General features: G+C 34.5%; 1 protein-coding gene across 1 annotated transcript in view; it reads left to right on the top strand.

Annotated features, from left to right (window-relative positions):
• Positions 1–6,557, top strand: part of LOC129227498 (cytokine-like nuclear factor N-PAC) — a 137,882-nt gene extending 131,325 nt beyond the window's left edge. The window contains exon 5 of the mRNA XM_054862075.1: positions 6,026–6,557. Coding sequence (XP_054718050.1) covers positions 6,026–6,477 — 452 coding nt within the window. The 3' untranslated portion in view covers positions 6,478–6,557. The remainder of the gene's footprint in view (positions 1–6,025) is intronic.
• The last annotated feature ends 7,590 nt before the right edge of the window (positions 6,558–14,147 follow it).

Below are 14,147 nucleotides of genomic sequence, written 5' to 3'. Positions count from 1 at the left end.
CGGTTGGAAGACGTTCATAACTTCGCACGAGAGCGAATCAACATCGCGGCGGAGAAGATGAAGACCCGATACGACACAAGGTCTACTGGACATGAATTCAACGAAGGCGACAAGGTTTGGTTATGGAATCCCATCCGACGGAAAGGTCTGTCACCCAAATTGCAGTCGCATTGGGATGGACCCTACAAAGTCCTTAACCGACTAAATGACGTCGTAGTGAGGATCCAAAAATCACCTAATGCAAAACCTAGGGTTGTACATTATGATCGGTTAGCCCCATACTATGGCCATAGTTCATGAGTATTACGTAAACAACCATGGTTGATAACATAAAAGTTGTAGATAATTTTTGCTTTTAATGTTTAGTAATATTTCTTGTTATTATTTTGTTTTCTGTATCTGTTAGTTATTAATTAATGTGTGTATTTGTGAACTTGTGATAGACTTGTGTTTGCACCCTTTCTGGGGATTGTACTGCCCGGGACGTGCAGTCCTTAGGAAGGGGGCAATGTTACAAATTCTGTAAATAGTAATTATTGTAGTAACGTAACCTGTAAATAGTTTCCCGTAATGAATATACAACCCCTTTTCATTCCGCTAAAGTATACGACCCCCTATTTCCTTTTCTTTTCATTGATAAAATTTGATAACGGTCTACGCATTTCTGAAAGCAGAAAGAATGTTGTGGAAAATTCTTCGATGTTTATAAAAGCGTCCTGCTGGATAAAGAGGGGAGTGAGTTTCGGTTGAGAATTTGTGCTGTGAGTGGATTAGCTCTGTTTATTGCGAGGCATTTCGCTGTGTTGTTTTCGTATTTGGAAGTAAATACGTGTGTAAACGTTGAGTTTACGGTGTTGTGTGATAATTGCTTAGTTGCTGATGAATAATTTAGCAGTTGTTGACGATATTTCCTGTACATAGTGTAAATAAATTTCCTGTGTTTTTATCAAGAACTGTGTCATCCTTTCAAGAAAGTTGGAAGTCTCACCGAATCCGTTACAATATCTTTTTCAAGAAAAAGTCTTGTATTGCTTGAAAGTCAAACATCCAATTTACAGGTGGAAATGGAAGTCAAGTATCTATTAGCTTTCAGGGATATCAGCTTTTGTAGATGTGTGTTAGCCTCTAAATTAAGCAGTCACACTGAAATGAACGGAACACGCTCATCAGATATTTGATTTCCCCCTGATTTGGGTAGACTGGTTTCGACAAGACGTTGCTAGAAAATTTCACTTTAAATTAAATGGAGGGAAAAGAAAAAAAAGTTGAATTTTCCATAACATTAAAAGAAAAAAAAATCTTATTTTTTGTTTTGTTTGACACAAGTATCGGAATTGGGGCACCCCATTCCAAAGTATGTAAGATTCACCTCCTTCTTATTTTGTTTAATACTAAAAAAATTTGCATATATATATATATATATATATATATATATATATATATATATATATATATATATATATATATATATATATATATATATATATATAAAAGAAGTAACCCCCCCGCCCGAAAGTTGGGTCTAGCTACGCCTCTGGTTTTGGTTTTGGCCTGCTATGTCACTCTTAAAAGCTCTTCTTCCAGTGAGTTCTGAACTGTGTGAGTTAAATAACTTTACTTCTGGAAAGAGCTCTGGAACCAATCGGTTAAAATGTCTCCAGTGGCCCATGCTCGATTATTAGCACGCCAAAATGCAGTTGATTACGCGTAATCTGCAATCTTTACGAGTTTGGATTTTGAAAGAGGAAAAAATTTTATCTGTTCGCATTGCCGCATCCGCGTGAAACCGAAACTCATCTGCGTAAAGTAAAATAAAGGTGTCAAATCTTAAACCACGTATAATCGAAACTGCGTAAAATAAACCGGCGTACAACGAAGGTCTACTGTATTTCAAATAGTTCCGGATATTCGTATCCGTACCCGCGGATATCCGAGAGAAAATAAAGATCTGTATCCGTATCCGTTACTTTTTTCACGGAGCTTAAACGGATCATTTCTATTCTAAAAGTGTTTAAATATTTGAATAAAAGACTCTTAAATTCCGTTTAAATTAGGTTTTATTCCCTATTTAAATTTTAAGGTATCATTTCAGAAGCCAATTTGTACCCCCCCCCCCCCCCAGTTGCAAAAAGGAAGGGGAAATAAGTTTTAAAAGTGTGTATCAGTGTGTCTTTTTGTGGCATCGTAGCTCCTACACAGATAAACCGATTTTGATAGTTCATTTTTCGTTCAAAAGGTGACTTGATCGAAAGTGTTCTTATCTTGGCCTCGTTTTTGTAGAACTTTAATTACCGGAGATATTAATTAAAAACCGACTTAACGTTTTTCACAAATAGGGTAGTAAAAATTTACCCGTACGTTTAAAATGTTGGCCCTAATTGAAAGAACGAAGTTTTCTGCGTTTGACATTTATTTGAAACTTCCAACTGATATACAGTAGGAGCTATAATCTTGTTAAGTAAATTTTAAATGCAATTCTAAGCCTTTATACGCGTGATTAGTTTCGATTTCATAGTCGGACGATAAGGAGAAAAAGCTCAATGATTTAAAATTTTTACCTGCTGTCAGTTCATATTTGTTTACAAATGTGTAATCTGACCCGCGAAATTGATCTTAAAATGAGGTCGGCTCTCTGGGACATGTTTTGGTTTTTTAATTTTTAATTTAATGTTAGTTTTCGTTATTGATTTGGGGTTTCTGTTGTCATTCATTTTTGTTTTTCTCGGCATCCTTCCAAAAAAATGAGACTAAATTCTCTATTGTATTTACTGTTTGTAAAGGTGTTCCCGGCTCTGTATTTCGTCGGTCGGAGTAAGTTCGGTGGAATGGGTCAGCGCTGCATTTATGCTGAAATAAAATGCGAAAAATTATTTCTAGCCTGTACAGTAGCAGCTTTTCACTCTTACTCCTGTATCCTACATCTACCAAGCAAGCTAGAAATAATTTTTCACATTCCATTTAAGCATTAATGCAGCGCTGACCCATTCCTTCCAACTCTCCTTCAATTTTAACGGAGATTGCTTTAAAGAGTAAATCACAGTCTTGATTATATTTTTGACGCAGTTGACATTTTTTGAAGAAACTGCCATTATTCTGACGGGAATAACATTCCGTAACAAATATTACACTTGGATAGTTGAATTGTGTAAAAAAATTTTTGAGATCCGTATCTCTATCCACGGATCTTGACACTAATGATCCGGATCCGTATCCGCGGATCTACTTTTTTAACGATCCGGCACATCACTAATTTCAAACCCAATGCTTTTAACTTTTTTTTTAACCGATGGTGTAGTATTAACTCCCGCCCCCCTCCCATTATCAACATTCTTTTGCCATCAAGCGAAGAAATTTTCAATCCCTGATCGATCAAGAAACATCTGGTCTTGGATCAAAATATCTGGCAAATGTCATTCTGAATCAGTCTAAGTTTTCCAGTTTTTTGCCTCAGAGTGACTAATAAAGGGACAACGTCGGGCGGGTTTCTTCCAGCGATTGTCAACAGAAAAAGCATGATTCGATTCTGAAAAATGATTCGCAAGATCATTTTACTCGAAACGAAACCTCAAATAATAATAATAATAATTATTATTATTATTATTTGAGTCCATAAATAGAGTAGATGTAAGAATTGGAGTGTGATGTCTCAATTACCATATTCGACATTGCACCATCTGGTTTTCGTTTATTCCAATCGCTACACGATAAAACACTTGTAAAAAAAATGGTATCTAAAATTTAGCTTGCAGAATTTCTGAAATGTTGAACCGGGACGCAGGAATTCACTCCCCCCCCCCCTTTTCTCCAGTGTCGCAGGTACTCAAAAAGGGACACACAACTTGGCTGTTTTTAGAGCGTTTTAGAGGGTAGTTCATTCTCAATACTATGAAGAAATGGTTACTAATTATTAGGGATTGCAATAACGGACCAAAAATTCAATACCGGTATTCGGTATTTTTAAATCGTGATACCGGAAGACCGGTAATTGAAATTTCTCAAAAAAATGCTCAAAACATAGTATTGTTTCGCTGCCAAATTTCATAATTTTGTGCAAAAAAATTGTGTTATTTATAAAAACGTATTGTGAACAAATATAAAATGAAGGAACAAATGTCATAATAAAAAATCAATAATAGTGAAAAACATAAAGCAACTATTGAATTTTCTCTGAGCCTGGAACCCATTTCAGTGCTCAACTTTTCCTACGGTTGAAAATACTCTTTCGGAACTCACGCAGATCGGTGGTACTGTTAACAATTCGCGATACACCTCCTCTTCTTGTATGGAAGTTCTTCATCTTCAAATTCTTCGATCGAAAAAGAGAAACAAACAAGATCACGTTTAGTCAAATTTATCGTAAATTTCAAACCAAAGGGCTAATGAAAAGCAAACACTAATCTCACCTGCTCAAGAGAAAATGACGTTAACATTGAAAAATCGGTTAACAATTCGCGATACACCTCCTCTTCTTGTATGGAAGTCCTTCATCTTCAAATTCTTCGATCTCTTGCGCGTTATTTTGGAATTAATCCTTTTGTGTGTGTGTGTGTGTGTGTGTTTCTTTTGTATTGTGTGTATTATTATTGCTCTTCTTAATTTATAGCTAGTTGAAATTTATTTTCGAGAGACGTTCCTTTTTCAATACTAACATCATTTTCTCTTGAGCAGGTGAGATTAGTGTTTGCTTTTCATTAGCCCTTTGGTTTGAAATTTACGATAAATGTGACTAAACTTGATCTTTTTCGTTTCTCCTATTAGTTTTCTCTTTCTTTTCAAGATTCTTAACAATTATATTTATGTAACTATCTGAAAATATATTTCAATTGATTATGCTTTACATATGCAAATTTTCAAGGCACTATATAATTTCCAAATATTATCTTGCCAAGCGTAAAGCCAAATAGTGCGACAGGACAACAAACCAATACTGGTAACAACAAATTACCATTTGTTACGATAACAAGAAAAAGTTCGTGTCAAAATTTAGTACAGTTGAGACAAATTGCACTTGAAATTAACTTTCACCCATGGGAAAGTAAGTAATCAGGGAAATGGAAAAAATAAAAATATGGTGCACAGACGCGCACGAAAATGCGATTCCATCTCGCCATTTAGTAATGACAATATGAGTTTGCAATCTTTCAGCTACTTTTGTTTAATGATATTCGATTAGTTTGTGCTCTTGAAGCCAAATTTTAACATCAATAGATTGTTTTTTTGTTCTGTATCATGAAAAAAAAAATGTGCAAAGTTACCTTGAAAATCCTTTAGTTGAAACTATTTATTATTCTCAGCTAATACCGAAAATACCGGTATTTTACCTCTGCAAATACCGGTATTACGAAATTTCAAAATTGCTCGAAACACCGGTATTCGGTATCCCGATATTGCAATCACTACTAATTATGAATCTAGGTATTAATAAAAGGCACAAGCAGATACATAAAAACATTTAATTTCTTACAAGTTAACATTTCAAAGTTACTTATGTAAGAAGAAAAACTTCGAAAGGGGGGGGGGGGTATTGAACAATATTTACATGTTCTTCGTATTGGCTATGTTTTTTTTTTTTTTTTAATAATCTTGTTGCAAAATCTTCATAAGCTAATCTGATATTAATTTTACATTTCAATGTTACAAATGACAAAGTAATTGTCCTTTCGAATCTTACACAGTAAATTATTTTTACTCATTCGGTCAACTATAATCAAATTTATCTTTTACCGGGACACTGAGATTTTGTCTGAAAACCCGGACTGTCAAGATCAAACTGGGACGTCTCCAAGCTTATCTAAAATTCCTTCTCCAAACCTTTTGGTCCAAAAGCAACTGATTTTTATCGATCCTGAATGTAAATTTACTTTTTAGATGATAAAAGTTGACGAGGCGACTTGCATCGTTAATTAAAAATAAAACTTGTTTAACATTTATTCATATATGAAAAAAAAAAAAAAACGTTAATTTCGGTCTCCCAATAATACATGATTTGGTAAAAGATTCTTAGTTATGTTTTTCTTTTAAACAGGGAACAGATCTTTATTTATGGAATGCAACACCTGTTTCCACGCCATGTGCAAGGAGATATTCTACTTCGATCGGCGCCCAACCCGTGGATCCATAATGAGTATCATCGTCAGCATGATGCACGGTGTAATGTATGCAGCTCTAGCAGAGTGTATGGCACTAGTCGACAGACTCAAGCTTTCACAGGAGGATTTCATCGAGATCTTGGAGATGAGTACACTGAGTTGCCCTGCTTTAATCGACAAAGGGAGAGCCATTCTAAACAAAGACTTCACAACTAACACTGCTTTGAAACATGTCCATAAAGACCTGGACCTGGCTCTTCAGCTGGGAGCTAGATGGGATCTATATATGCCGATCACTGATACAGCGGCTAAATTATACAGTCGGGCAAAAACACTGCAGTATTCAGATCATGATGTATGTGCCTTGTGTCAAGCGGTGAAGTACTGAGTTTATATCGTTCCTAAGATGCTTTCATGAAACTTTGTGTTGAAGAGTTGTAGCTATTTTATGGCATTGTTAATTCATAAAACATCATGCTTCATTAAAAGATAATTTCTCACTCTGTATTAATTTGGTTTGTTTCCAATATCTCAAGTTTATGTATCAGATTAATATTATGCGGGTTTTTTTTTTTTTTTAAGTTAACTGAATGGATGGCGGGAAAAACGTTGTATGTTGAAAATAACTACAGCCAAAACACGAATCTGCTTAGTGCAATATACTGAACAGGCCACGGAGAGCAACATGCAACGGTTTTCCATTCAATTACCTATTTATTTCCTACAGCAAGGAAACCCCGAAGCAGGTTTGCAATATACAACGTTCTTCCATAAATTATGAACTCTTTATTTACAAGGCCAATGCCAACTAGCGCATTCCCTGTCCTTGTAAACCAAGTAAAAACGCAGGTGATTTATTCTCTGGACTTAATTCATCGTTTTTATTCTGAAAAAGAAAATTGTTGAAAACCAACATACAACGTTTTACCCACCACCCATTCAACTGTACATCACTCTGTCTTTAATCTCTTCAGTGGGTCGATTAAATGAGTACAGTAAAACCTGTAAAAGTTGACTACCCTTGTAAGTTGACCACATGTCTAAGTTAACCGCCTTTTTCAGTCACAGAATTAGCCTTTATCGTATAAATCAACCTCTGTAAGTTGACCACCTGTTTAAGTTGACCAATAAAGTAGTGCACCGCAAGTGGTCAACTTACACAGGTTTCACTGTACCAAAATTGCTTAAGAGCTAAACAACGGATTTCCGCTTTCGGCTGACCACCACCGAAACACCCGCCTAGCAACCTAGAGCCTTCTTGTCACACAAACTAAGATGGGCACAGTTGGTCTTGGTTCCCCACAAGGGAGGGGCAATAAGAGCGATCGCCCCTCCCTTGAGAGACTCTTTTGGAATTGAAGGTTCAAAAGTTCTATTTCAGACAATCTTTGGTGATACTAGGAGGACGAGTTTGGGGTCTTTCTTCCGAGTATATTTTGCAAAATTTAAGTCTTAACGACGGGATTGTGGACATTTCAGGTAGTGTTGGTGGAAAAAATGACTTTTCTCCGGTAATTTTTTGAAATTGAAATTCCAAAAAAGAGTAATTTTAAAATGTTAAAGAGAGGGGGTTTCGAAACATTACCCAGGAATTGCTACGAAATTAAAGTTCTAATATGCAATTTTAGAATGACTCTTTCGTCGGAAAAGGAAAGGAATAGGTTCTTGAAAAATCTCGATATTTTAGTCGCGTCATATAAAAATGATTCGGAGCGACCCCCCCCCCCCACTCCCCATCAAGCATTTGTGACTTAGATACATAGTAGAGGTAAACTAAAAAATCAACAGCCCGCCCCCTCTTTGAACAATTTCTGGATCCGTCCCTGGTCCCTATGGTCTGTTGGGCTACTGAGTTTAGTACACATAATAAAATGGAACACATGAATGTAACAATAAATATGAATTTGCTTTACGTTGTTCGATTTCGCTTCTGAGATGTCTACGCCCTATTGAACTTCTTGTCAACCATGTTCTAATTTACTCTTGTCTGCTTCTGAGAGCGATGGAAATGTGTCTTCTTAAGTTCGAAAATTTAGTGGATAAAATACATAGTCAATTCTCGATAGCTTGAACCTGGCGGAGCAGAAAAACAAAAAAACTTATCGAAAGTTTCGGTTTTGAAGTTAAGTAATAAAACCTGGAAAATTCTAATTAATATTTCTATAACTGATAAAATTACAGAACATATAAATTATTTTATGAATGCAAATGTCAACAATTTAAATTGGAACATTAAAACGAAAAATAAAAATCTTTCTTTTTTTATCTTTTTTCGTATTTCATTTTTGTACTAAAATCCATCATTTTGAGTTACAATACAGTTTTATGATTCATGAAATAGTAAATGCTGAAACATTTTCACGAAATTTCTTTATTAGAAGCACATTTATACTTTCTCCCAGGTTTTGTACGAACTCTTCGTGGAGAATCTCGATTTTTAAATCAAATTTATAAAGTCACATGAGTCGAAATCTGCTTCTGCAACTTCTTTAAACGTCGCCGACGTTTTCATCAGATTATATTTTTTTTGTGTGTATGCGTATGTGTGTGTGTGTGTGTATGTATGTGTTACTGAGCAAAGAAATCACAAATCACAAAACTATCAGATCACCCAGCGCAAATTCGTTAACACTTATTAAAAAGGCTGCCCTTATATAGTTTCTCAACCTAGCTTTTGGCCAGAAAATTTCTAGTTTTTTAGCATCAAAGTTGAAATAGCCAATAACTGCATAAGGGCCAATAACACTATTTTCCGTTTCTCCTATTTCAATTTTACTCCTCTAAAAAAAAATTTGTTCTGGATTATCCGAAGATCCGTTCTAAATGATTACATCAGTTCATTTAATTGAGCATATTTTGCATTTTCACTGAACGTAGGAAAGCTTGGAAATGTGTTTCCATTACAATGGCAGTGTTGCTGTACGGAAGATAAGTTTACAGTCACTATAGCGAGCAGTAAGTTCTTCAAAAAAGAAGAAAGCCTCCCCTTTTTTTCTCCTGTTTCTCTGTTTTCGACCCCAAGTTTTACAACTTGTTAATCATTAAATCAGTATTATTTTAGAATTCATTTTCGAAAATTCTTTTCCTCCTATCTTTGCGCTGTCATAGCCATTAGTGAGCGCCCCGATTGGAGCTCACGAAAGGCACTGTGACCTTCCAAGCATTTTCTTATTAGGCAAGATTTTTCTGACGATTCGGCAAAAATTGGAGTTCTATTCGGCAAAATTATCATAATTCGGCGAAATTTGGAGTCCTATTTGGCAAATTGAGAATTTTCGCCCTCCTAAAAATGAAAGTTCGGGGCACCCCTGCCCATAGCAATAGTCCAGCAATTTATTTAAGTAAAATAATTTCTGTACTTCGTCGAAAGTATGAATCAACTAAATATTAACCATCTTCTCAATGAAAAATTGATTTTTACTAAATTAAAGATTTTTAATTAAAAATGAGTGAGGCGAAATTGTCTTAGACTCACTGCTTTGTGGAGCCTCACATTCGAGCAAAATAAGTACAAATGGCCCAGATTTATTTTTAAGGGTACCGAGGGGGGGGGGGAATCGATCAAAGATTAGCTTCAATAATACAGAAGATTTAAATACGTTTGTGCTGAAAATGGATATATAATCAGCAAAGTTAAGTAGAAAAAGCACAAAAATTTTGAGGCTTTCTCGGGTTTCGGGGTCGCAAAGAATTTCTTTTTACGGTTATTTGAGCCTATGGATGGAAGACATCCGACAACAGGGTGATTCGAAAAAATTGATTTATTTACTTCAGAATCGCGTTTTCTCTCAAAAGTTTTAGAGTTTAATATCCAAAATTGTCGGAAAATAATAAAAAAATTCTAAGTTAACATCTTTAGTTCGCGCATGAGGCTGAAAGTCTGAAAAAAATATGTTAAAAGCTGAAAATTTCAGAAAATAATAAAATTGATTTTTTTGTAATGCAACAGCTATAAATTGTCAGTATATAGTGTAGTTTTAACGTAAAAAATATTTTATTGTTTTAACATAAGATTTTTAGTTCGCTCATACACCTTAGATTGGGAAGGAGTTTTTAGCTCAATTTAAGGCGTATATGTGCAAACGAAAGATCATATGTAAAAGCTATGAATTTTTTTTTTTTTTGGTTCAAACTAAGCTGTATACTGACAATTTATGCCTGTTGCTTTATAAAAGTATAAAAAAACTAATTTTATTATTTTTTGAAAAATTCAATTTTTAGCATATTTTTCCAAACTTTCAACCTCATGCGTGAACTGAAGATGTCAACTTAGAATTCTTTTTTATTATTTTTCCCTAATTGAGGATACCGAACTACAACTTTTGAGAGGTAACGCGATTCCAAAATAAAGAAATCGATTTTTTTCGAACCACCCTATCCGACAAGCCTTGTCAAAACAATTAAAAAACAGAGAAAAAATTATTATAGCATTAAAAATTGAATATATTCCTCCGTGCACTTAACGTTAACGAATGTAAGGAGTTACTTGATTAAATAATATTCGAAGTACTTTGTTTTTAAAATAGATTTATTTCTAACTAAATTACAAAGAAGACTTGCACAAAACATATCCTAAACACAAAACATATTTAAAGATTATTATTGAAAATTTTAGTGACATGAAATATGTACTACTAACAGTTTGGTACACGTTTAAAGTAAAGTTATAATTCAACAATTGAAATCAACGACTTATTGAGGAAAAACAGTAAGGGGAACTACAATAACGCTTAGTGCTGGAAGAAGAACTGCTACCTTTACTCCGTTGGAAATCTGCTTCTTGAGAGAAAAATTAATTACAAGACTCTTTCCAACGTGAACACCTGTGAATAATTTCATAAAAGGCTTTATAACTTTTAACCGCAGCGTACAGATGTACTCTCAGTACCATTCGTGTTTTGAGCCATACAGTAAAACCTGTAAAGTTGACCACCTGTCTAAGTTGACCGCTATTTTCAGGCACAGAATTAGATCTATATCATATAATTCAACCTCTATAAGTTGACCATTGAAGTAGTGCACCGCAAGTGGTCAACTTACACAGGTTTCACTGTATCAGAAAACATATTATAGTATCTTTACACTAAAACTTTTTTTTTTTTTTTTGAGATAGAAATGATTGATCGTTGATAACTTAATCATTAGTTTTTTTTCCCCGATACTTTCATTGTGCATATAACATAGGATTTTCCTTTGCTTCCGCATTACATAGTAAAGTTAGCAACACTACAGTTGTCTTTTTTACTACAGTAAGAGTTAAATTTTGCAACACTGGATAGTTTGTGAATTTTCTCAAAGGAATGTTTACGTTTAAGCATATGTATGAATTGCGGAAGATGACCAGTTGAAAAGCAGGTGTTAGGCTAGCTTATCACACAACATCATTGAGTTCCGAAACAAGGTATGGTATGTGAACAAGATGATTAATTTAAGTATTAATAGTAATTAATATGATTCATCAGAATTAAATGTTATTATCGAAGAAATAGCTGAAGAACGGTTTAAGACGATAAAAGATGATGCCCAACACTTCGAATGATGGGTTTCTAACGTTAACAGTAGTACACCATTAAAGATAAAATGGAAATAAGTTAGAGCAAACTTTATATGCGTGTGACTCACCCTAGTAGAACATATCTCCATTTGGTACGGCTGGCAAAGATAAATCTTGTTCAAAATCTAAAGCCAAAACTTCAACTATTGTATTATTTGGTTGGATTCTTTAATTTTTGAATTCACATCTTTTTAATAAATAAATCTTTTAAATATGCATCTTTTTACAAAATGATGTTCTTTCTCAATTTTTAATGTCTTTCAGGTTTCTGGGTTTTTATTCCAATTTAATCCGACTCTCCAATGTATGACATTTTTTGGCATGTGTCAGATTTTGGTGTTCCAAAAGAAAGTTTATAATTTTCATTGAAATGACGATGATAATAATGATAACTAACTGTTGGCTTGCAATCTTCGCCTTTTTCTAATTTTGCCAAAATTTCTGGTTCATACTTCTCTAAATATAGTCTATGCATTTTTCGAACACTCAAATCCGGAGAAAGATACCGCACGCTTTCATTAGTGTCGGTACTATGAGGAGACATTTGAGCAGGAAAGCTTTGTATGTGCTCATCGATTTTAGCTATAATATTATCAGGTTTTTTATTTGGTCTATTGCCGTGTTTGCCGCGTTCATCACTCAATACAGGGATACGACCTTCCTGTAGGCAGCCCACAATCCTCTCAACTCGACGTTTTCCTACTCCATAGAGAGAGCAGAAAGCTTTCTTGCAAACCTTTTGCTCAAATGCACCATATTTTACTTTGTAATAAGCTGTGTAGGCTCGATATTGTCCCGCACCTGTCTTAGGCCTTCGTCTTTGAACAGGCGATATCCTAATTTGGTCACTAAGGTGAATGTCCTGCATCTCCTTATTTGCCATCGCGTTAAAAGTGCTTATTATAATGGCCTTAGTACTATCAGTGATGGCGGTAAAACACTTCCACTTACATTTGCAATCTGGTCCTGTGTTGTGAGCTGAGACCGCTCCAATCAACTCATCTCTTCCTTTTCGCTTTCGTCCTTTTGTCTTAATTATAGCCGAGTTTCCAACAGCTTCACAATATTCAATCATAGGGCTACCAGAATACTGATCCGAAGTTATTGTCGAATCATTTATTTTTACTTTTAATCTAGACTCGCTCTCCGGAACGATAATATCAGGAATGATATAACCCGGTTCTTCCTCAGAATTGTCACTCTCAAGACTGATTGCACTCATAACGAAAACAAACTAAACAAACAATATGAATATAATCTCACGACCGTGCTGAAGAACAAAACAAACAATATGAATATAACCTCATGGCCGTACTGAAGAACAAAACAAACAATATGAATATAACCTCATGGCCGTACTGAAGAACAAAACAAACAATATGAATATAACCTCACGATTATACTAAAGCAGAGAAGGGAAGATAGCCGAGCTATTGCGTGCATGAGCGCCCGTTACAGCCACCAGCCAGCCGGAGAATGGAAAACTGCTTTCGGCGCAAGGAGGGGACAGCTCCGGAGCTGTACCATTCTTCCCCGGAAACGCAGCCTGTTACTGCTCCTTTCCTTTTTTGTCTGGTGGAATATTGCTTGGCGATGTTTCGTCCTTTGAGAATGAAAGATAATATTTTTCTTCAAAGTAAAACACTAAATCGCTAAAAAGTGGAGTTAAAGACTATTTCAATTATTTACTTTCAGTTTTAAGAATTGTTTTGAAATTCGAGCTTACTTACAATTTTAAATGCAGAATAGTAGTACGGTAAGCTAAAGCAATTTTCTCTTAATGTGAAATATATTTATACTGAAGAAAAAATGTGAATATCTCATTCTTTTTTTAATAAACAAGGATAGGAAACAAGTAAATAGTAATATGTCTTCTAAATATTTTTTTAAATCACTTCAAATAAGTTTCTTAACGGAAAAACTTTAAAATAAACTACTTATTTAAAAAATTATTACCTAAAGACTATTTTTATCAGCTTGGTTTGCACTAAAAGGTGTAAAATAAAATAATTATAAGATTTCCTAGTTACAACTCTCAAAAATTGAAGTTAATGTTAATATGTTTATATTTACACTATATAATCAAAGTATTTGGACACTTTCAGAACTTCACACTTTCACGGATTTCTCGAGAAATAAGAGACTGATTGTTCTGTAACTTTTGTCACATAAAAGATGTGTTCCAACTGTCATCCTAGTAAAAATTAAATCACCCAACCAGGGACAAGCAACAAATTGAGAACACACACACACACAAAAAGAAAAGCTTTTGATCATCCTTCATCGTAAATGGCTGAGAATAAGCAATAAATTTCAGATACCTGTCTCTGTAAAATCAATTTTAATATTTTCGTGAAAGTATCACTTATATTCACAAAGATATAAGCATTTCTTTCAAAAATACGACTTTTATTAAAAGTTTTTGTCTTATAATAAGTGGAGTTTTTTTCCTCCACGCCTTGCCAAACTTTCAGAAAATTTGATAGTATACAGAAAATTCGATG

This window comes from Uloborus diversus, chromosome 8 (genome assembly GCF_026930045.1).
Source record: "Uloborus diversus isolate 005 chromosome 8, Udiv.v.3.1, whole genome shotgun sequence".
NCBI classification, from domain to species: Eukaryota; Metazoa; Arthropoda; class Arachnida; order Araneae; family Uloboridae; genus Uloborus; species Uloborus diversus.
Note: the sequence above shows the minus strand (reverse complement) of the source record. Positions and strands in the feature narration are given on the sequence as shown.